We start from the raw sequence: 23,882 nt of genomic DNA on the forward strand, positions 1-23,882 counted from the left end.
AGGAGGGATCTCAGGAGATAATTTAGTCTGATTTCCTGCTAAAAGCAGGGTCAACAATTAATTCAGACCAGGTTGCTCAAGTCTTTGTCCAAAGTTTTGAAAATCTAAGGATGGATACTCCGCAGCCTCCCTAGGCAACCTTTTCAGTGTGGCACAGGACAAGACAAGCCACAGACAACTGATACTCAGCATATCAGCACTATTCACTACAATGTACTAGGTATACTACAGTACGACTGCAACTACTTCCTATAAAATAATACTGCATAAATACTACTAGAATAATATTTTACATATGGAATATCCCCTGCAGCACTTTGTTATAGAAACACCACGTCACGGAAAGTTGTATTAAGAGCCAGCTCAAAAGCACCATCCATTCTGTGTGGATTTGACCAATGTATTTCACCTCTCTGCCTCTTTCTGCAGTGAAGGTGTGTACTCCACAGGAATCTTAAAAGCATCCAGGAGGCTCACATTCATCCAATAAAAGGTGCCATAGAGATACAATGGTAACGAAACCGAAAATTCAGTAAGAAAGACCAACAGCAAGACATCTTCTCCAGACAAGAAAATCTGAAGTGAACAAGCCATTACAAAATCGCCCCTTTGCACAAAAAATGTTGAAATGCTAATCCAACGACACAAATCCTGCCGTGTTAGGTACAACATGGCAAAATGCAGACATACAATTTCTGTACACAAAGCAAAGATTCAAAGTAGTGTCACTGAACAATGGAATTACATTAACTGTTGCCTAGCAATGAAGCATGTGAATGACAGGACAGTGATGTAATCGCCCATTTCTAAGAACTAAAATGCCTGTTAGAAATATGGTATATTGCAAGGTGGCAGATGAAAAAAATCACAGCTGTGGCTGGCATCAGGCACAGAAGACAGACCACAATGAAATCAGAATCATTTGTGAACCCTTTGTCCTTCTCTGTTGCATGAAATTTAAGTGGCTTCCTTCTTCACTAAGAAAAAATCAGGTTCATAAACTGCATGCGCACATATATTTAAAGAATATTTGAAACAAAAAAGTGTAATCTTTAAAAAAATGTCTACAGGTATCAGTTTTCCTTCCATGCTTCAAGAAGCATACACATTTTACAAAACTTTGCTCTTCCAATATCATGCCAGACAAGATGAGTCTGACAAGTGTCAGTATGGTCTCAGAAACTACTTGTAAAAAAAACCCCAGTATTTTGTAATTACCATTGGAAAGGCAGATTTTTCTTAGACTTCTCGGATTAAAGCACCCTCATCTGAAGACTTCACTAAATCCTCTCCATAATGACTAATCAGCCACGACAGAATTTGACCTTAGGTTCTGCTTTTGAACAATGTTGTGGAACTGGTGTTTCTGTGGAAGAAGCTACAGAATTTGGGGAACAGCGGTGTGCATGCGTATGTCTATAAACCTTGCACTAGAGTAATGAGGAAGTTGATAAAAACACTTCAAGTAATTTTCAGGGGAAAAAAAAAAAACAAACCAAAAAACAAAGTCCTGAAAGCCAAGGTGCCTTCTGGAGCTCTCAAGTTTTAAAGCTATGAAGGTTAAAACTCCTTTTCCATGTATCAGTCTAACACTATCTCTGAACAGGTACAATACCTAGTCTATCACAGAACAATGAAAAAAAGCAACACTACCCAGTCAGTTTACAGGAACGTAAGTTTCATGTGCCTTCCCTTTTCCTTTCATATCACAACCACGGGATGCTTAGTGTTTTCTTCAGCCTGTCTCTAAACCAGGGAGGGGGGAGGTCTCTAAATGAGCATTTTAGCTGGGATTAAGAATGTCCTTTTGAAGCCATCCTTTTTGCTCAACTTCTGATGATTTTCTCTTACTACCTTCTGGTTTGCATCACCGACTAGTCTTAGGAGTATGTAACAGAACTCATTTTGGATGAAACTAGACCAGAAGATGAGTGCATCTACTGTGCTGCTGACAGGTGTTCAGCTGACAGGACTAGACTAGCCTGAGGTCCTCCCTTCCCTACACACAACTCAGTAATTTCAATATCCACATCTGGATCTCAGCACACTGCATTTTGTTTTACCTCCATAGTATCATGTTATATGTTATGTAAATAAAGCATAAATATTGTAACAGATAAAGACAAAGAGCTAGTCTCACCTACCAAAGTATGCAATCTACATCGATCAGTGCTGCACCAGTTAAATGGACATTACCTGTTGCAAGCCAAGAATAAAGTGTGCTTTTTAAAAGAAAAAACCAAAAATAAACCCCAAAGCATAATTTGCTTCTCAAAAAGGGAATCATCTAGAGAAACTTATGTATCACAAGTAAAGACACAAGGATAATTAAAAAAACCAAAACCCAAATCTCAATGCTTACTATCCTGCAGAGCAAATAGTAAATTTGCAGAGCAAAGAGTAAATTGGTAAGTCTGAACTTAAAAAAGATATTTGAATAAAAAGCTACCATATTTACAATCATGCATTTCCTATCATTAAATGGAAGCCAAGTACATGAACTGCACACAGTTCAAACAAGTCTTTGATAAACAGGGCTTGAAGGCTGAATTCTCGAACTTGATCTGCTCAAGGCTCTGAATAGATGGCAGCAGCTTCAAGAATGTGTGCCAGGTCACATGTATGCTCTGGGGAGATGATTGGTTATTCAGCATTCACACATCCTTTCAGAGTTGTTTGCATCTGACTTGTAGTACTGAACCTGAAGTGGCATACTCCTATTTCAGGATGAATTAACCTTTAAGAAGACTGACAAGGTAAATATAGTCAATGAAGCCAGTTTGTTGCAAAAGGCTTGAACAATCAGACCTCTTTTTCATCAGAAGAAAATTTAAAAGATAGAGACCTCTTGTAGTTCAGAAAAAGCCTCATATTATTGCTTTAGCCCGGGCCTCTAAGGAGTTATTAGAAGCCAAAGAAATATCCAAAGAACTGGAGGGAAAACTGGAAAAATCTAATGACACATGCAATGATAAACATCACTCAAAGCATTATAGGAAAGCCTACTTAAAACCTGGGGTTCTTAGAGTGAGTAAACTTCCCCCCATCTTTGGGCTGGTATAAAACAGCCTCTTAAGCTCATACCTATTTCACAAAGTCAGCTTTCACTCTTCACATGCATTGAGGTGTATTCAAGGCTACACACTGTCTAGATGCACCCTGAAAGAGTTACAGGTTTGTTTTGTTGTGGTGGTGGTGGGGTTTTTTTGCAGTTTTTGTTTGTTTTTTAATAAGTATGCTGCAAACACACCAAGAACTGTTTTCATGTTTTCAGTAATGCTCACACACTGCAGCAGTTCAAAAGCTAAAATTTTGGCTAGCTAAGATGACAACTCTAAGGTATTTAAACTAGTTGTTTTGATGATCATTTATTTATCAACCATGGACACTGCAACTCCAATTTACGACTAATGTTTCCTTATACTACCCTACTACTGTTGCTCATTAACAAATACGATGAAAACTTGCCCAATGATTTTGTATCTTTCCAAAGTATTGTTCTTCATGTTACTTTTGCTGTTTACCTTGCTACTGAATTTTCTTCACTTTGGGACCACAACAGAACACACACAAAAAGTTTCTGAATTTCTTTTGGTACTCTTAATTAATTAGGCTAAAGAATAGTATTTGTCCCTTTAGAATCTGCATTTTATTCACTGTTGTAAGAAAAACACATACTCTGTGAACAAGAAAATGGAGGAGGCAGCTAAGTATTATATGTTAGGAGAAAACACCCCTGATGACCAGTTAGATAAAGGAATATTTCACCTTTTTGGTAAGTATACCTACTTATAAATTCCTACCACTGCCAACTTCACCACTGCTGACTGGCAAATTTTAGTATTAATACAGATACCACTCTAAACCCCATTATTGTTCATTCCACTACTAAAACATCTTTCAAGACTGGGATTGTAAAATACACCTATGGCATACTGCAATAAAACATCTGCATTGTCTTTGATAAAAAGAAGCAAAAAAAGTAAAAAATAAAATCTTCCACACTAACAGTCCCTCACCTTTTCTGCCTGGATCTTGTCCAAGGATTCCAACCTATCCATTGACCTCCTTATGTTAAACTTCAGCGTATCTTTGATCACACTCACTGCCTCTTCTAGTCTGCAAACATCCTTTTTCTTTTCTTAAAAAAAATCCCTATACAATTCAGGTGAGATTTTTGAGGGTCTACAGTTACACCAGTTTCGTTTTCATAACAGTTACTCCTCTCCATGCTTACCAACACCTGAACATCCTACCCATTAAGCAGGGACACTGGTACTGTAGTTTTACAGCTAGTTTTTGTGCTTCTCAGAGCAGTATCTTAAAAAGCATTTTTTTTACACTACTCCATTATTTGACTTCTGCTGTATTGCTCTGACATTTTCAGTTCTCTCCAACACAGCTTGATTACTGGGGTTTGTGCGGTGGAGGCAGGGGGTGTGTGCAATGGAGTGCACCTTGTGTGGCAGGGTTTTTGGTAGTGCAGGAGGGGGCTACAGCAGTGGTCCCTGTGAGAAACTTCTCAAAGCTCCCTCGCTCCAAGTCAGATCCACCTCTGTGCAAGGCCAAGACAGTTAGTGATGGTGGCTGTGTCTCTGCGATAACATATTTAAGGGGAACCTGGGAGGGGGTTGGGGGGACTTGTGAGGATGCACAAGGACACTTATGTGACCACTGAAGTCAGTGGAAAGAAGGCAGAGGAAGAGGGGGAGGTGAACTGGAGCAGAGTACCCCCCACCCCGTAACCCGTGGAGAGACGGCAGGGCCACCCCCTGCCACCCACGGAGGTCACTGGAGGAGCAGAGATCCGTCTGTGGAGTGGCCCCAGGACTCTGTGGAAGGAAGCAGCCCCCACTGCTGTAGTCTAACGCTGGGAAGACTGCCACACGTGGAGGTGACCCACGCTAGAGCATCTTGAAGAGAATGCATCCCGTGGGGAGGACTCACGGCAGAGAGAGTTTGCGGAGGACAGTCTCCCGTGAGAGGGATGCCACGTGGAGCTGGGGGAGGAATGCAGAAGAGTGCTTTCCTCTCACCGCCCTGCAGGAATAGGCAGCAGACTGACTTACCCCCCCACCCCTTGCCCCTGGGGCAGAAAGCAGAGATATCAGGAACAAAGCTGAGCCGAAGGGAGGGGTGAGGGGAGGTGTTTTTAAGATATGGTAACGCTTCTCACCGTCCCATTCTGGCTGTTAAGTGTCATTGTTGTTAGTGTTTTGAATTAAAATGATGTCCTTTTCCTTCCCCTAACAAGCCTGCCTTTTGCCGATGTCCATAATGGCTGAGCTACTCCTCCCTGTCCTTACATTTCTTTTGATTCATTTTCTCCTTCCCAGCTGGGCAGGGAAGGGGTGAGTGAACTGCTGCGTGGCCCTCAGTTCCCCTCTGGGCTCAAACCACATCAGATAAAGCTTTCCTGATCAGCTAAAGTTTTTCTTTTCTTTCCGTCTTTCAAACTCTAGTTTCTCAGTTTCAACTTCAAAGGCCCTACGGGGTATCTCTGCTATACCTTTGTCTTGACACTTTTCAGCACTTCTCCACTCCCCTCCAAAACAAATACACACCCGTATTTGACGTTTCTACTTTGTTCTCATCAGTAACAACTTAACTGGAACACTGCCTTAAAAAATCCTTTAGGAGAAGAAAACCAGCAATTTCATTAAACTTTGTAACAAAGAAATATTTTAAAGGCTTATAAAATATGCCATGTAAAATTCAAGTAAGCCACACTGCTTTGTCTATACTAGCCAAATTCAATTCTGTAACACTACGCATAAAAATCTCAAATTCAAATGTTTTTGCAGCTAAAGCAAAAGGCTGCTTTGGCATTTGGCATTACCTATTTTAAGTATCACTGATTGCAAGAGGCAATGCACCAGCAGACTGGGGTTTTTTTCCAAACTAGAAGAAATGTTAATAATATAGCCATTCTTTTACACCTCTTTAGTCATCAGGGTTGTAACTTGACCTGGCACCCCACTGTTTTCAGATTCCTTGCCCTGCACAAGAACAATGATTACTCCATGCTACAAAGTTTTGCCAGGTAAAGAGGTATTTCAAATTAAATGTACTAAAAAGATAACACATTTAGCTTTGCAAGTTGTTTTTGCTTCTATTTTTAAGCATGAGACCAGATGCAAAAAAAATCCTGAAAAATCTCAGATAAATACTTGAAACTCACCTTGTAAAGAATCTTAACAATACTACTATATTACTTAAAAGCAAATTGAAGCCTTACCAAAACCATGGCCTGGCCCACGTTTGCTACCTAAAAATTCATATCCAACTATTCTAAGAAAAATCACTCAGAAAAGGCACAACACTGAGTCTTAAATACTATTTTTTAAATAAAAAATTAATTTCATTAATGCATGGGATTCCAAGCCATTACACAATCCTGCAATTACACCCCACTACCATAGCAGCTGAAGTACAAAATATTCAACTTTCACATCCACAAGTGACTGTCCTCCAAGACAAAAAGGCTTCAGTCAAGTAATCCCCAACAGGTAGCCTTTGGGATCATCTGTCAATTATAGTCTTTGATCACCAAAAAAACTCTCAAGAAGTTTCTTCATTACGCCATCTTTTAAAGTCCAGATCAGAAACAACTCTCAAGCTCCCAGTAAAACAGAAAAATTACTTGGCTAATTCCTACATATAAGGGGAAGCAAGCTCTACTTTTCTACTGCCAAATTTCAATGAATTTCCCCTTTGCTACATTTTCTTTCTTCTTTTCTACCAGAAACCCAAAACACAGTACGTACACACTGATAGCTACAGCTCCTTTTAAAAGATAGCACAGATAGTTCCTCTAAGATAGTACTACATAATTTCTAATATTATGTTTACTGTACTGTGGTGAGCATGTATATGTTGCAAAGTGAGCACAGAACTGAAGAAAGCATTCTGGCTGGACAGAACTGAAGCCTTGAGACTTCTCTAAACAATCATACCAAAGAATGTTTTATAATAGCTTAGTCAAATGAACTGTAAAACTAATGATTTCAATTCAGTTAAATAATTGCAAGAGCAACTTAAAAAATTATTCACAGTTACTGAGTTGAAAGTATCGCAGAAACAGAGTTAATTCCTTTTCTCAAGGAGGAGGACACAGAGGTTAAGGAAAAAACCTCAAAGCAAGCACAGGACATTAGGTACCGTTTTAGCAGAGCAGGCTGTCAGAGCACACATTCTTTGGAAATATAAAATAGAGAGACTCCCTATTTTGAAGCTAGACTACAAGCATCTCCAAATATCTTATCCTTCTATCCTATACTGTAAACACATTTCCCTAGCATTTTTGTCTTCAACTCATTTCTTCAAACTGCTTTCAACTGAATTATGCATACCACCCGATGAAGCCTTAAATTAAGAGTTCACAAAATAAATACATTTGACAGTAGTCTTTAGATATTTGTTCCAGGTAGATTTATTTCTTCCGCTTTCAAATCTATGCAGACTTGTACCGTAACAAAAGGTTTTTATGAAAAACATGCTATTCTCAAATACTTTATCATCTTTTATTCGTAAATGGTCATATTCAACATTTCATCTTAACAAAAAAATATTTTCTCCTTATCAACTATATATATTTTTTTAAAGACTACAGCTTGATTTTTTCCTGTCATACCAGTCATTATAATCTTTCCCCACTGAAAAAACCTCAACAAACCGCATCCTAAAGCTTGACAGATTGATCAATGTTGGGATTTCCACTCCACCAGAAGTATTTCTGAGAGTATATGTACTAAAAGTTTCGTTATTTTATTTCCAAGATGTATTGTCCTTCACATCACAATTATTTCCTATGCAATACCTTTCCTTAAAAAGATTCATTTTAATTTAGATGATGCTAAAGTCACTCGTTGACCAAACAGATCTTGTGCAAACTTAAGGCAAAATAAAGGTCAATTGAAGCACTGCTCTTCCTTTGCTATTTATCATATATACTCCAAAACTAATTCATAACAACAAAACACTAATAAAGACATTAATCTGATCTGTTCTCTTCTCTGATCTTTCTATTAAGTGCAAGTTTTAACTTCCTATCAATACATTTCTTTGTAAAGTACCTTTAAGCTTAAGCACTCTTTGCTGAATTATCCAAAATTCAAATGTTTCATGCAACATCTTATGTTACTCTTGATGACCGTTACTCATGACATTGTTTTTCTGCAGTACTGTTTTTAATGCAATACATGTGCCTACAGTTGGATGTACCTGATGTTTGACACCCCTGCTAATACAACTCAGCTAAACTGTCAAAGAACCACACCAAAAACTTTCAAAGGTGCATAAAACCCATGCAGCTTTCTATATGATAAACTAGCCCATTTTCTTAAAAAAAATCCTGTAGTAATTAACATGTAGGAATACAGTTAATGTAAGAATTTAACAGGATGTGAAAAAAGTTCACACAAGACTATACAGAAACAAGATTACTTTTTTATAGTGCCAAATAGAAAATTCAGTAGGTAGCACAAGACTTTTCAAAAGGAGATGAACTTGTACAATCACTGGCAAATTGAGTGGAGTTTGGGTTATTAAAGTCAGCAGTCATAGATAATGAGTGGGTGGGTATGGCTATGACCTGTCTGCGAGCCACATCTGCCTTTTACTGAAGGCTTAAAAGAAGTTTTTAAAAAAGTTATACCCTAGACTACAGAGTATAACAAAAACAACTCTGCTTTTCCTTCGGCAGCAGAAGTGATAATTTTCTAAACATCTCACATTCGTAACACAGCTACCAAAGCACTGTGAACATTTATGTCCTCACGCAAATATGAGACCCATGGCAGGGGTGGGGTGTCAGGGAAATGATAATTCATTTTGATCACCTACTGCTGCGTAAATTTCGATAGCAAACAATGCAGAAGCAACTTGCTATTACTACAGATGACCATGAAGATCATAGAATCATAGAATGGTTTGGGTTGGAAGGCATCTAGTTCCAACCTTCCTGCCGTGGGCAGGGACACCTTCCACCAGATCAGGTTGTGAAAAATGATGACAATATGTAAGATTTAGATATACTACCTTAGAGACACATTACATTTATAAAAGCAATTAAAGGAGGTTTCATAGTTACTTGACCAATTATAGGCAGTTTTCTACCGTCAATTCTCACTGGAAATCTGAATGATCTAATTATCAAAATTGGAACCACATATGAATGACATGCGAAACACTTTTGTAACAGCACAGAAGCAATTACACTGTCAACTAGATGGGCACCAAATGTTAATGCACACAATCAGCTCAGTCAACAAGTGAAACATGCTAGATCAAGAGTTGGAATTATTCTTCGTCTTATGCCATTTAAAAATGAAGATGTACTACTTCTGTTCTTTCCTATTTTTAGCCTATACCTTCCTAAAGCGAGGAAAATCACCGACTTTTGTAATTCTCACTTTTAGAAAGCATGCCTCATTCCACATGAAGCTTGTGTGCCAGCACAAGCAACCCAGTTACCTATCCACCAAAAAGTTATCACCACAAGTTGACTTCTTAGGCTGGAGATAGTTCACAGAACACAAGACTGGCGACATTTTAATTTGACAAAGTACATCCTATCTAAATACTATCTGTCCATTTTAAATTAAGACAAGTTTGTCTCGAAAAAAGTTATCAAAAATTGTAAAGTGCTAGGTTCACAATTACACAAAATGATTTTGTACCCATCACTGTTTAAGCTGAGTAACTGCAAACTTCAACATGCAACTAAATTACTAAATGAGCAAATAACAAACAATACCTTTCAAATACATAAACCATGAAAACTATCACTAAGCTTTAGGAGTGGAGAGAAACTGCATACAGAACTTATGTTCGTTTATTCAAAATAGAGCCTAATTTGTATCAGCAACTAGAGAAAAATCTACTACAAAATGCCTTCAAGAATGCAACTCACAACTACACGTCCAGTCAAAAACTTTAAGTATGACGTAGCAGCTATTAAATAGCTTTTTTAATATTTGCAACTAGGCATGTAACAAAAAGCCACACCCAACTAAGTAGATTCCAAACAAACGGCTGTACTAAAAAGGTTGATGTAACTACCTTAAACTTCAAAGATAAAGAATGGAGCCTATACTCAGTCAAAATTAGACTTCTAATATGCACTAAAATCAAATACGCCTCACATTTACTGCTCATCCCTCTGAACAGCTGTATACACAAGCCCTGGTGAGCCTGCAAAGATATGCATTTTCCCTGACCATGATTCATTTTTAGGCACCCATGAAAGGCATTCCTTTATAAAAATTTCGACAAGAACGTTTATCCTATAACACTTGTTAGATTTCATACGACTTTCAATATTAAATGATGTAGCTATATATAGCCACATTTTAATGTTCTAATATCTCATTACCCGCTATTACTTTTTCAAAGCTGAAATCTTTGAACAGCTGGGACAACAGATCTTCTGTTCCTGGAGCTAGGATTAGATGTTGAGAAATGAAGTAGCTAAAAGCAGAAAAGTAATTCTTAAAAGTCTACATAATATTCTTTAATTTTATTTCATTTAGAGTTACGTTGTTCTGACAAGCGAATGATTACAGTGACCAATGCCAAGCTACAGCCTGTATGCCCATCCTGAGAAAGGTCGTTTAGAACAACTTACTGTTCCACCAACCCGGGTAAGCTTTTGTCTGTCAGCACGACTGTAGTTGTGGGAGGTTTAAGAGACACATAAATACTACGATGCAACTGTGGTTGCTGGAAGGAGGGAAACATAAGATTTGCTTTTGGACTATTAAGTTTTACATATATCCTAACTTTGCGTTAATAATAGGAGGAAGAAAACGGTGCTCTATACTTACCACTAAGTATTTGGAACAGACATCCTTAAAGTAGGCGGCCTAAAACTATATTGCCATAACAGCTCTACAAAAACTAAACCATCAGAGACCTGAAAATCTCAAAAATGCAACTCAAGCTGTATTCAATTACACAAGCGTCTCTGCCTCAAGATCTCTAATGCTCGTTAAACCTTTACTGTCAGGCTGAGGCAACAGATTCAGCTTCATCCACCTCCGGACTCTGGGGGTGGGGTGGACTGGGAGGATAGAGACTGCGCCCACCGCTAAAACACGGGGCCCCGCGAAGGAGCACAAGACGTCCGTTAAATAGAAACCGTTTAAATACGAACTGAACCGGCGAGGCGGCGCGGGGGTGCTCCCAGCGACTGTCGTACGTGAGCGAGGACCGATAACGGCGAGGCGGCCCGGGCCGGGCCCGCAGCGCCCTCAGGGCTGGGCGCCGCACCACAGCCGGCCCGGGCCCCCTCACGCACCGCTGAGGGAGAGGCAGCCCCACGGCCGGAGACCCTGACCCTCCCCAGCCGCCCCCGGGCTCACCCAGAAGATAAGGTTAAGGAAGACCAGGACGGTTTTGGAGGAGGTGATGCCGCACTGCCCCATGGCGCCCGCCGCTGCCGCCCCTCAGTCTCCAGCCGCGCGGCTCCGCTCCGCTCCCCTCAGCTCCGCTCCGCCGCCGGCCCCGCCCCACGTGACCCACACAAGCCGAGGCGGCGGCGCGGAGAGCCTAAGATGGCGGCCGCTCGCGTCACGTGGCAGGAGGGGGCGGGGGGACCTAAGATGGCGAACCGCTCCCCCTTAAAGGAGCCGGCGCGTGCCGCGCGCCCGCCGCGCTGGGGGGGGCCGCGACGCCGCGCGCTGTGGTCGCCTTTCCGTCCCCTCCCTCAGGAGAGCGGCGCCGTTCCTCTGCCCCGGTGGCAGCTTAGGCTGGAGAGGTCAGCACTCCTCTTGCCCTCAGAGGCCCCCCGTACCACAGCGAATGTCATCTCACAGGAGAGCTTTAGGCCATGAGGGAAAAAGAAAGTCCACGCAACTGCGGTCTGAGGAGCGGTTTGATGGCAAGGCTGTGCCTTCAGGAGGCTGAAGGGTGGCCTGGGGCAGGAGTGCTGGGGGCAAGAGATGAGGCGAGTCCGCAAGAGAGCAGCTGCCTGTGAGACATGGAGTAACAGCGGTGAGGATCTCGCTGGCCGGGTTGCCTTGCTAACCCACCACCAGCAAGGGGTGCAGAGGTGTGCGCTGTTGGGCTGTGGGGAGATCTCCTGGTGCACTGATGGATTTTAAAGGAGAAACTGAACCTGGCTCCCCGTGACTATGTTGTTTGTACAATCGGCATGGCAGGCAGGGAGATCAAATGCACTTTACAATGAGGACATTTGTCTAGTGGGAAGAAGGAACCCTTCCAGTGAAGTAAAAGAACATGGCTCTTGTTACACAACCCAACATACCATGAGGAAGGTGCAAGTGTTGGTAATTGTTAGAACATTTTTGATGCGTCCAAAGAGGGTGGGATTTAACAGTGAAGAACAAAGGAAAAGTAACTTAAGAAATTATGGAAAGATGTGCATGGTTTCGACAAGCTGTGCTTTTGCTGAAACCGCACATGTACTCTGGAAGCGAGGGCAAGGTAACAGTATTTATCAATTATTTGCTGCCCTGTTTATTCATAAGGTTCTCTAGCATGGACAGGATCCAGCCCTTCATTGTGAAGGCCCTGTTTGCTGTCTTGCTAGTCAAACCAAACCCCTCCTCCCCTATTTCTTCTGGCATCATGGTATCTTTCTTCTTGATCTTTCTTTTATTCTCTTTCTCCTCTCTAATCCTCCACTCTTCCTAGAAATATCTGTTGTTCCAGAGCTGCTCTCCCCTTCTTGGTGAGCTTACTCAGTGGCTTCTCCTTGTTCTTTTTCTAGCAGATTTACTTCTAGGGTGAAAAAGAAACTACCCATATTATTGAAGGCATTTTAGGGATCAGTCCTGTAAAGGCAGACAACTAACAATCAGTTAGTTATATTCCACTGTTCTGTTTCCATGGTAGCAAAGTTAGGTTTTTTACCTCCTACAATTTTGGGAAGTTATATCCAGAACCAGTTCCTGGATACCATGGAGATACCAAGTCTTTTTTCAGCTTTCTTTTCAAGTCCTTATATGCTCATGGATGAAAGTTCTCAATCTTGCAAATCATTAGACCATTTTCTGTCACTAAAAATTAATTTATATACCCAGAAGATATACTCAGAGTTGGTTGCACTATTAGTATGGTTTTGCATTGAATTTATGGCATTTAGAGTGTAATTGTCTTGTAATTTTTGCTTTTTAATGTGCTGTCTGTGCTTTATATATTACAATTCTGTGACATGTGGTATTCTTTAAAGCGTATATAGATTATACTATCAAAAATGCCATTAAGAGCTGATAGAAAAAAAAAGGCTTTCTAAGAGGAGTTTGATAGATGATGGATTAATGATATTTAAAAACTCTTACAAAAATTTTAGTACAACAATGCTGTTACACAATTTCAATATTGAACTTAACAAACATAACAGCCTGCTCTGATTTTCTGTATGGATTTTCTCTACTTTCACAACACAGTACCTATTTTGATACAGATTCATAGGAACTGGCATTCAGTAAACACTCTTCAGTTTCTTTTTTGCATCTAGCTTTGATAACTGAGAATGATGAAGAGCATACAAGAAAGGGCTAGGTCTTCATCTTGGAAAAGAGCCAAGTGTGGTTACGCAAGGGCCTGTGATGGGTTTGCAGTATTATGTGTGCAGGGAACAAAAGGGGCTCGTGGGGAGGATGGCAAAGGGCACTGGGGAAAGGAGGAATGGAGAGGCTGCAGTCAGTCCTTTGAGTTGGCAGAGGGGTTGTGTGGGCTGGACTCACACTGCCTGAGATGGCAACATCAAGCACCAGGAAAAAGAAAAATGCCAAGTGTTCCTCTAAGCATGACTCCTGAAGAAAAGTACATATAACAGTGCCTGGCATTCTTTGCAGTGCTGTCTCGCTGCTCTCATGCACAGAAAGCTGGCTGATAGTGGGTACCAGTGTTGTCAGGCTCTTGTGCAGTGAAATACTCTTGGCTCTTTGGAGAACACATGCAAAACTTTTGGGTATCACTAGTCTCTATAACTTCAAATCCACTGACTCTCTCCAGAATAAGGTGTGGGCCTGTGCTGGCATCTATGAGATGCCAGGCATGGCATGCCAGTCAAGTGTCATTTAGGGGAAAGGTGGGACAGATAGTAAGGTGCCATCAGAAATTGCGCCTTCTCCCTACATGGGCACATAGGCAGGAAGTTCTAGGTCTGCCTGTGCAGGTAGAGGAAGAGGGATGCCTTGCTGAACTATGGATAGGCAATGCAGTTCCCAGGGGAGTGGGGAGCAAGGCATGCTCGAAGCAGGTTGTAACAAGTAATTTGAAAACTGGCTGCAATTTCAATAGCTGGCTTGACTGAACTGAACTGAACTGTCTCCAGCACAGCTTTGCTGCTTAGATCTTCTCCATCTTTCTTCATGTGGACAGGTAGCTTTACTGCCGAGATGTGCTTTTGTCTTTAATACAGTTTAAGCGTCTTTGAAATTCTTCAAAGAATGTTTATTCAGCATTTCACAACATTCAGCTTGAGCTATCATCATAGCAATATTTTCAGAAATGTGCACCAGAAATGTATACAGGGATATCCTGCACTTCCACTTCTTTTAAGAGAGTGAGAGAATCAAAGACTAAGGATGGGCGCAGGGCAAGGGTGACCCAAAATTCTCAAATACAGAATGCAAGTGTCCTAGCAAGATACTAATTGCATAATTTGTGAACTCATAGAAGCTCAATCTCTAGCATTTAATCAAAGATGCCATGGTGGTACAGACTGGACATGTTGGCTGAATGGCTGGTTAAGGTAAGTAACTTGAGAAGTTGTTTTGCAGACTTGGAAGTGCAGAAACAAGTGTGCAAGCAGATACAATTATGATGTAGCTTGCCCTTCATTTTAATTATGCCTGATTCAACTCTCTATTCTTTTATATAAAACTGGGAGTTAAACTCTGTGGGCACAGTGCATTTTGCATTGATGCGGTTGAGTCTAGACTGTTACAAATTGCTCATCTAGACAGGCCTGTGGACAATTCCACAGCAGTGATATTTTCCATTTGCAGGTATGCATTAGAAAAGTAAAACTATATTCTTGCTTTTGGGACAAACAATGTAGTAAATGTAATAGAAATGAGTTAATTCCATTTGAATGAATTAGGTAGTAAAGAATAATCTCATGCTCTTCACCAGCTCCTGAGGAGGCAACTGTAAGCTTCTTCAAAGTGTGTAATAGCCTGGAAAGGTCCATGAACATTGAAGAGTGCATAGTAAAAATCACTGATTACCTCACAAACATCTTCCTAATCAATCTTTTCATTCATCATTTGGAATTACAGTTACCAAACGAGAGCATCCATTTGTCAGAGTTGTGGTTTAACCCCAGCTGGCAACTAAGCACCACACAGCCACTTGCTCACTCCCCCCCATGGCAGGATAGGGGAGAGACTTGCAAGAGTGAAAGTAAAAAAATTCATGGGTTGGGATAAAGACCATTTAACAGGTAAAGGAAAAGCCATGCACACAAGCAAAGCAAAATGAGGAATTAATTCACCACTTTCAATCGGCAGGCAGGTGTTCAGCCATCTCTAGGAAAGCAGGGCTCCATCATGTGAAACAGTTACTTGGAAAGACAAATGCCATTAACTCAAAATGTCTGCACCTTCCTTCTTCTTCCCCTAGCTCTTTATGCTGAGCATGATGCCATATGGTCTGGGACATCCCTTGGGTCAGGTGGGGTCAGCTGTCCCAGCTCTGTCCCCTCCCAGCTCCTCGCTGGTGGGGTGGGGTGAGAAGCTGAAAAGGCCTTGACTCTGTGTAAGCCCTGCTCAGCAGTAACGAAAACATCCCTGTGTTACCAACACTGTTTCCAGCACAAATCCAAAACAGCCCTGTACTAGCTACTGTGAAGAAAAGCAACTCTATCCCAGCCAAAACCAGCACAAGAGTATTGTAAACCAGTGACTAGAGGTGGGAACTGTGACTGTCAGTGTTAAGTAGGGAGGGCAGCAATGGTGAAATTCAGTCTATTGTGTTTTGGAGCAGGAGAGATCTCTTTACCACTTTGATTCCCACCCACGTGATTTTGTAGCTCCCAGTAATGCCAGTCATGACTTTCAATCCATTAATTGCCCTTTACTGGTAGTAAATGATCTCACAGGAGTCACTCCATGCATTTTTTCACTTTTTGATGGACTCACACTGTGAGCTTTCAGGTAATGATCAAATGATGGAATCAAGGTCCATTTTATTGCCATAGAAGAGATGTGGAAGGAACCAGGAACACTGTTCACAACTGAGGGAAGTGGAAAAAAAAAGGTTGAGATTATTTATTATCTTTTCTTTATATCATCTCTCTATCATCTGACAACCCCCATGAAATACAATTTTCAATAATGACATACATACACACACATATACACTGCATTTAAATACAATTTTAATGAACTAATTATGTAATAATATGTCCTTGTTCAAATACATTGGATGGCATGTAGGATGTTTGTGTGCTCTAATCTGATTTATTCTAACACACATTTTATACCAGTCATTGTGGTGTCATGGTAAGTGTTGACATGCTGGAGGGAGACCTTTCAGATTTGAGAAGCATCACAGAAAAACAATTTAACGCTAAAAGCCTCTAGATGCAGCCAATTCTGCATATAGATGCAAAGGACTGATATAATAGTTCAAAAGCAAGATAGGGAAGAATTCTTTTTAGAAACATGTCACTGCTATTGGCAACTTCCCCAGAGGTACATTAACACTGTTTTTATTAAGAACTAGGTGTAGATTGGCCTCCAAGTCCACTCTGATGCTGGAGAATAACTGAATCTGTGTAGTTGATCCAATTGATGCTGTGAGAAAAGGAGAAATCATGGCACTGTCCATTCTGTTCTTTGGAGTCTTTTACACCAAACTACAAATAGCACCTTCTTCTTTCTCACTCCCCCATCATTACATTTTCTGTATGAGCTCTCTGCCAGCCCCAGTCGGCTCGTTTTTCAGGATCTATATCCTGGAAAATGGCTTCAGTGTAACATTACTTTTCCTGTGGCAGCAGAGCCTGCTAACAAAACCCTTCTGTCTCCACACCTGCAGGCATACACTTCTGTCCTTGCACTGCCCCACTCCCTTTCCAGCTGGGCCACTGCAACTATTTGAAGAGGGGGTGATGCTTTTTTGTTCATGAATAGGTGGGCACTGCTGAGGAAGAGCTTGGGGGATGGGAACTTCTTAAATTGGACCTTCTGTAAAGGAAAGGTTTGTGAAATCTCAGCATAGTTTGATGAGATTTCCCTTTCTGCAGCAGTGTCGGCTTCAGCAGCCTTCTGCTGGATTCTCCATTCTCCCTAACCCTTCTTCACATAGCAGTAACAAAGGTACCAGTATAAGTATTTGTGTAACCATGGAAACCAAGAGGAGGGAGCAGATTATGGTAAAAAATAACTCAGGGAAAAAAAGTTGTATTTTTAACCTGGATTTTTCCCCAGTCTGTTCACTGGATGGTCCCCAAGAGAATGTGCACCAATCCACCTGTCAGGGCCATGCATAGGCAGAAATGAACAGTGGGCAAGTGTGGGTTATTTATTTGCTTTTGGCAGAAATGCTTCTCAGACTTCACCCTCCAAGAACCTGGAATGTGTGTCACCTTATCTGATATTCACCAGTTCCTGTAGACAGGCAATGTACGCTACTTCCCCCAGGTTGCTTCTGTAATCGATAACAAGTGAAAGGATGGTTCATCCCATCCTGAAGAAGGTGTTTAAGATAAAATGGGTCACATCCTGGAGGGACACATCTCAATCCATTAAGCACAGAGGACTCTAAATGAGCAGTTTAGGTGTTTGGCCAGATGAGCTCTCCTGAATCTAAACTGTTACTGTTCCCTGCAGCTCTCAGCCAAAAGTATGCATGATTTCTTAAAGATTTCCAGTGCAGTTACTGCTATTAACTAAAGCCACATCTCTCATGAATGACATAAGACATGCAGTCTTTCAAACCATTTCCACTAGTATGATTTTAACATGCTGTAAACAGATACTGTGTAAACCATCACCATTTGATGTTTGTTTTTTGTTTAAAATTCAGCTGTTAAGGTCATCCCTCGCAAAAGCACAATGCTTTTGTGTGCTTTGTACTGTGCCATGCCTGTCCCTTGTGCATATTTGGTATGTGTGCATTGCCTTTTCCCTTTTACAGCATCCACCCTGTCAATTCACAACTCTCTCACCCTAGCTATTTAAGTTTGTGTTTTACCTACTAAGAAAGCATTTCACAAAGAAAACATAGCATTTTAAAGCTGATGTAAAGATAAGACAATAAGTCAGTGACAGGCAGAAAGACAAGTAAAAATAAGCTTCCTTACACTTTGGTCTGTATAAGCACTGCACGGGCACCTCATCCAACATGCATGTCCCTGTGTCCCCATTACATGATGGGTCTGGCTTCAGTCTGGTTATGTGGGGGCATGGCTTGGGGGACACAGGACATTGGGGTGTCTCTGTTGTGGGGCCTCCCTGCTTCAGATGCTAAGTACCATTGTCAGAGTTCATTACATAATCTGCAGCTGAAGTGCTTTTGAAGAAAATATCATTAAAATATTTAATTCTTGTAACTGGTGTTTCTCTAACTTGTTTGGAAAACTGATGAATCTTTTAAAGAAAACCCCAAACTCCCTAAAAAAACCAAGCTATAGTCACCAACCAGTTAGCAGGGATGCCTTTGCTTCCACAAAACAGCACTACCAAACTGTTCTCTTGGTGCCATCTGCTACGAGCTACTCCAGGATTTAGCATCTGTGTTTGTACACACACCTTTTAACAACGATCTCCGCAGTTTACTAATGGTTAAACCTATTATACTGAGAGGAAAGAGGGTATTGCAGTTAAAGCACATGCTCCATGGATGGAGAACCTTGCCTGGATTCACTTTATGGTACTAGGAAATTCATGTAATCTCTTCCGATTTCTTCACAATTTCCCAAGGCTGCAGTTGTACCTCATGGGTGTTTTGTGAGTCTTTAGTTGATACCTAGGAGGTCTGGATTTTCTGGAAAGCAGGACTCCTGTAGCTGTTGAGCTCCCTCCCATGGATATTCTGCCTGTCCTGTTAGGAATGATGAGGGTGATATCTTTATGATTTTTATTGACTGGCTTGGAGCAGATGCTCGGCATAATCCTGCCAGGTGTTAAGTGCTGTGACATAGCTCCAGAGAAGTGTTTAAACATGTCCATAGATTCAGCTGTGGTTCCAGTAGAGTGAAAGGTCTGGAAAAAACCACTTGGTACTTTCCAACTGGGTAAGGATAATTAAAGGGAAAGTAACTCCTCATGTATTTATAAAAGCAATGTTTACATTTGTACTCCGTAAATGTCTCTTTTCCCTTCTAAATTTTGGTGTTTCCCAGCTGGCAGACACTTAGTCCTCCTCAACTGTTACAAGGCAAATTAAACATCTTCCTTACCGGTTGTAGTCTGTTGAGTTGCAGTCTGAAAGCAGCACTCTGTATAATTCTAGCATGCCAACTGTGGCTCAGTATCCAGAAGTAGCAACAAAGCAAACAGGTTTCAAGTAGGTGAATCCAGCTAAAAAAACCCAGAAAATGTTAAGCTTTGTGCAGTACCCACACCATTGTTTTAGCACATCTGCATAGGCCAGTTTATCAGGGGAATAATTTATGCTGGCCAATATTACTTGTATTTCAGAGCTCACTTAATGACGACCTAATATTTCAAACAAAATACAACTTCTGTAATGAGATACCTCGTTTCTGCCAGGATGTTATTAGGATACCTGCTACAGTGATCTAATGAGATTGACCTTCATTTCATAACGAATTGCTCTCCTCCTGAAACTATTTTTAATGGCCTTCTTGATTTATGCAAAGGGCCCTATAGCGATAGCCTTCATTTGGGGAAATAAATGGTTCAAATGATTATAAATTTTATGAAAACGCCAAGTGCTACTATATTTTTAGCATGCTACACACCGGTTGAGTGCAACATTGTGAAAGTCTCGTGTGGCTTCGTTCTCTCTGCAGAGGAGTTTCCTTCCTAACGAGTGGTCAGAGCCCTCCCGTAGTGTCGCAGCAGCGGTCGGCCCGGGGTCCCCCGGCTGGCGGAGCGCCGCTGGCCGCCACCTGCCGGACACTGCGCAGCGCTTCGGGGGCCGCTCACCGCCGTGCTCCTCCGGGTCCCGGTACTCACAGCCGCTGTGCATTCTCACACCCGTTTTAATGAGACGAATCCTTTCTTAAAGGGTGATGAAGGAGAAAAAGATGGATCCACATTCTGAATATTTCTGCTGTCTTAAAATCATTGTTTAGTTGAAGCAGGATGGCTATAGCATTTTAGAGGGAAGATGAGTAGGAGATGGATACAACTGGCATGATGTTGATAACAGATAAGAATGCTTTGCTATGCTGTACTTATTTTAATCTGAAGAGCCCACTACTTTACTAGTACTATTTAATCCTCACCATATCCTCACAAGATTTCTTTTATTACCTCGTACCGGTTTTATGGACTGGTGTCACATATCCACTGTGAGGCAGAAGATTTTCAGGCTTTGCATATGTATTTCCCATTGCAGGAAAAATAAGTGATATAAAAATTATATAACTAAATATTTTCTCAGTGCAGCTTAGGTTTTTCTCCCATATTTTCCATACTTTCTGCAGACCTGGCTGCAAATGTCATGCCTGTAAATTCCTTTTCAAAAATCCCAACACCAAGACTGTTCTGAATAAACAGCTTAACCAAAATGTGATATTAGATGGAAAGAGTAAGATGCAAATTAAACTTTAAAGGAAAGATTTCACAGAAATAACAAGAACAGTGTATTTCCTCAAAGACCATACATGTTCCCACATTAAGATAACTTCCAAGTCTGTATGTACAGCACCATCTGGTGACTTTGCACAGCAGGATCCCAAAGCAGGGATTTATGTATTATACCTTGCACATCATAGAGAGTGAGTCAGTCAATATCCCCCAGCAGACCTGCTCCTTGTGTTCTCACTGCCAGATACAGCTTCCTCACAAATGCAGAAATATGTTTTCATTCCTTTTTCCAGTCTTTGGCTGTTGTCTGTGTTATTTGTGCCGAGGAGCAGGAGGATTCACTGATGCTTGTGGCCTCCTCCTCACGTCTTACTGCATAGGTGTGCTTTCCTTTTACCTGGGAAGGGCTCCACAGGCAAAGCTCACTGGTTAGTCCCAGTCTTGGTAGTAGTTAGCAAGTACATCGATCATTATCTGGCACCTAGTCTTCCTGCCTGCCCAAAGCAGCAGTTCAGTCTGTGCCTTTCACTCCTGCTGCCTACTGTTCCAGGCTGTCCTCTGTTCTGTAGCTGTACCATATAATGCCACATTCACTTTGCTACAGAACAAACAGGAGAAATCTGTCTAGATCAACACTTTGCTATAGGGTGTGGATGATATAGGGTGGGTTTTGCTGGCATTTGCTTCTACAGAACCAATCAACTGGGTGATCCATTTGTAAGCATCATTCTTGGGTGCCTTAACTATTCATGGATACTGGACTTTGAGCAGTCTTGTCGCAGAAAGAGAGTCCAAGAGACTTTAGTTTTCCTGTAAGCAAAGAGCAGGTAAACTGATTCAGAGCTTAATTCTCCAGTGCATGACACCATAGTACCATTGATTTCAGTACAGTTCTATTTCATCTTAAACCCAAGGTAATTGACTGGAATATCATGTTTTAACTCATAAATCCTCTGTATCCCACACATTTCAGGCAATCACCTCAGCAGCTGTGGATCTCTGAATCACTTAGATGAGTTTCCTTACCACTGGAGAAAATACATCTTCTTTGTTTTGGTAGAATAGCCCATGGACTTAGCGAAAACATCATGTGTCTATGTCTAGATACAGCAGATGAAGTCCTTCCTCCAGCGGTAATCACACAAATGCTGCAGGAATGAAATGCTGTTACTAAGGCTTGTTTCATTTTTTTCCTGTAGCAGCTTTCTTAATTCATTATAGAACAGTTTCTTATAATTTGGCAGAGTGGACTGAGCTGGTTATAAAAATCAGTCAGTATTGTAGGTGAGAAACAGTAGAGTGCCAGCAGTTTATCTGATGACTTGTTCTGCTGAAGCAGACAGATGTATCTATTTTAGCAGTATGGGAAGGATGAGGATCATGCATTTGCCAATGATACTGCATTGTATAAAATCTTCCTCCCACGGTGTCCAGAGTCTTTTGCTTTCTGATGAAACAACCTAGCATGACATATATGTCAACCTGCATGGCTGTGAAGCCTGCAAGGAGGCTGTGAGGATATTTTGGAAGGGTAGAGGACTTGATGAATGTTAAAATATAGCTTTACACTGAGATTAAATCTGATAAGGGATGAGCCTCACTGTAAATACAGAAGCCAGTAGCTCTGTAAACCATTGAGGAAATCTATATTTCATCATCTGAAAGCTCATATTTTCATCTTCATTTTTTGTTGGTTTAATCCCTTGGAAACTTTTCTGTAGTGAAAGACATGGCATATATTAGTGTAGGCTTTTAAAATGTATTTATAAATAAGCAATAGGGAGAACATGTGCTATACAACTGTTATTGATTAATGTTGATTAAGAAAGCAACGATAAAACCCAGTGAAAACAGAGGGAAAAGATTGAATTTGGAAATTCCTAACTGTAATAACACAGTCCCTTTGAAATATACTTACAAGGACAGTCCTGACCATGCTGGATTTGGTCTCTTTCCCTTGTTGACAGCCGAAGTACTGATGCTCCCAATAACCCGAGTGGTATGAAGGGACAGGAATCCTTTTGCTCTTTTTTGGAGGGTAATAAGCATCTCCTTTTACCCACACCTAATGGAAAGTGGCAGGTCAGTGTTGAGGACAGATGCAGTTTACTAACCCTGTAAGGAGTGCAGTGCCAGCCTGGTCAGGTTGCATTTCTTACCTTTTCCTATTCTGAACCACCAGAACACTGGGCCAAGGCAATATTGATGTGGGGCACGTTAAGTTTTCTGTTCACAGCAAGCATCCTGCTCACTGCACATCCTTTGCTCACTTCACTTTGTATGGAATAGTTGCTGAGGCACATGGTTGCAGGGGGCCCGCCACTAAACCTTGGTACCTCCAACCATGAGTCCCACCACAGGATAGCGTTTTATTAAGAGCCTCTAACTTGTGAGGTTTTATATATAAGCCATCTGTCTGTCTAGGGGTTCCTAGGCTCATGGCTGTGCTGTTTTACCATCTGACACACTCAGCACATACGTAAGAATGTGTTACAGCTGCTCCTTTCATATCTTTCATCTGCATGTCATAAACTAGGTTCTGAGATGTTTTCAATCAGCATAATTCTGTTGGCCTTCAGTGGAGCTATCTTAATTTATGTTCAGATCTCCACAGACAAGAGATTCACCTTTGTCAAACACACATCTACATCCAAAATGGAGCCTCCCTGTGCATGCAGACTCCTGCCAAGCCAGAGATCTGCCATATGTGGGGGGATTCTCCGAGTCCAGTGAGTTGCACACTGAACTTGGGCATTTTTCCTGACTCTAATTGCAATAGTTTATTCAAATCAACAGGGAAAACTCATTCTGTCTTTGATGTAAAACACAGCTGCATTTACCACAAGGAAGGCCTTTTCCAGAGATGTAAAGCATTCCAGAGCCCAGCCATGCACTGCTCCAGTAAGCACTATGTCTGGTTTGTGTTTCAGAGGGTTATGTGTAGTTATGGCCTTTATTCTTTAAATGACCTATCTGAGTAGAGAGAAGAATTGTCCTATATAAGGGCGGCTGTTTTGAACTTACAGTGTTTTGGAGAGAGGAAGTACAGTGAAGGATAGAATTAGGTCACAACTTCATGATGCCAAGATTGTTCTCTTGATTTGCTTATTGCTTTTGTAAAGCAGGCTCTCACATTTAACCACACTGGAAGGAATAATCTTTTCACTCACTGGATCAAAGTAC

General features: G+C 41.2%; 1 protein-coding gene across 3 annotated transcripts in view; it reads right to left on the minus strand.

Moving 5' to 3' along the window:
• The window catches only part of TSPAN3 (tetraspanin 3), a 378,683-nt gene that overhangs the window by 13,809 nt on the left and 340,992 nt on the right, over window positions 1–23,882 (minus strand). For 2 of the 3 annotated variants that reach the window (XM_074916625.1, XM_074916622.1), the window contains exon 1: window positions 11,364–11,536. In XM_074916625.1, the coding sequence (XP_074772726.1) occupies window positions 11,364–11,426 (63 nt within the window). In that variant the 5' untranslated portion in view covers window positions 11,427–11,536. Of the gene's footprint in view, window positions 1–11,363; window positions 11,537–23,882 lie in introns of those variants that run through there. The other variant, XM_074916623.1, reaches the window with a different exon arrangement.

This window comes from Athene noctua, chromosome 13 (assembly GCF_965140245.1).
Source record: "Athene noctua chromosome 13, bAthNoc1.hap1.1, whole genome shotgun sequence".
Lineage (NCBI taxonomy): Eukaryota > Metazoa > Chordata > Aves > Strigiformes > Strigidae > Athene > Athene noctua.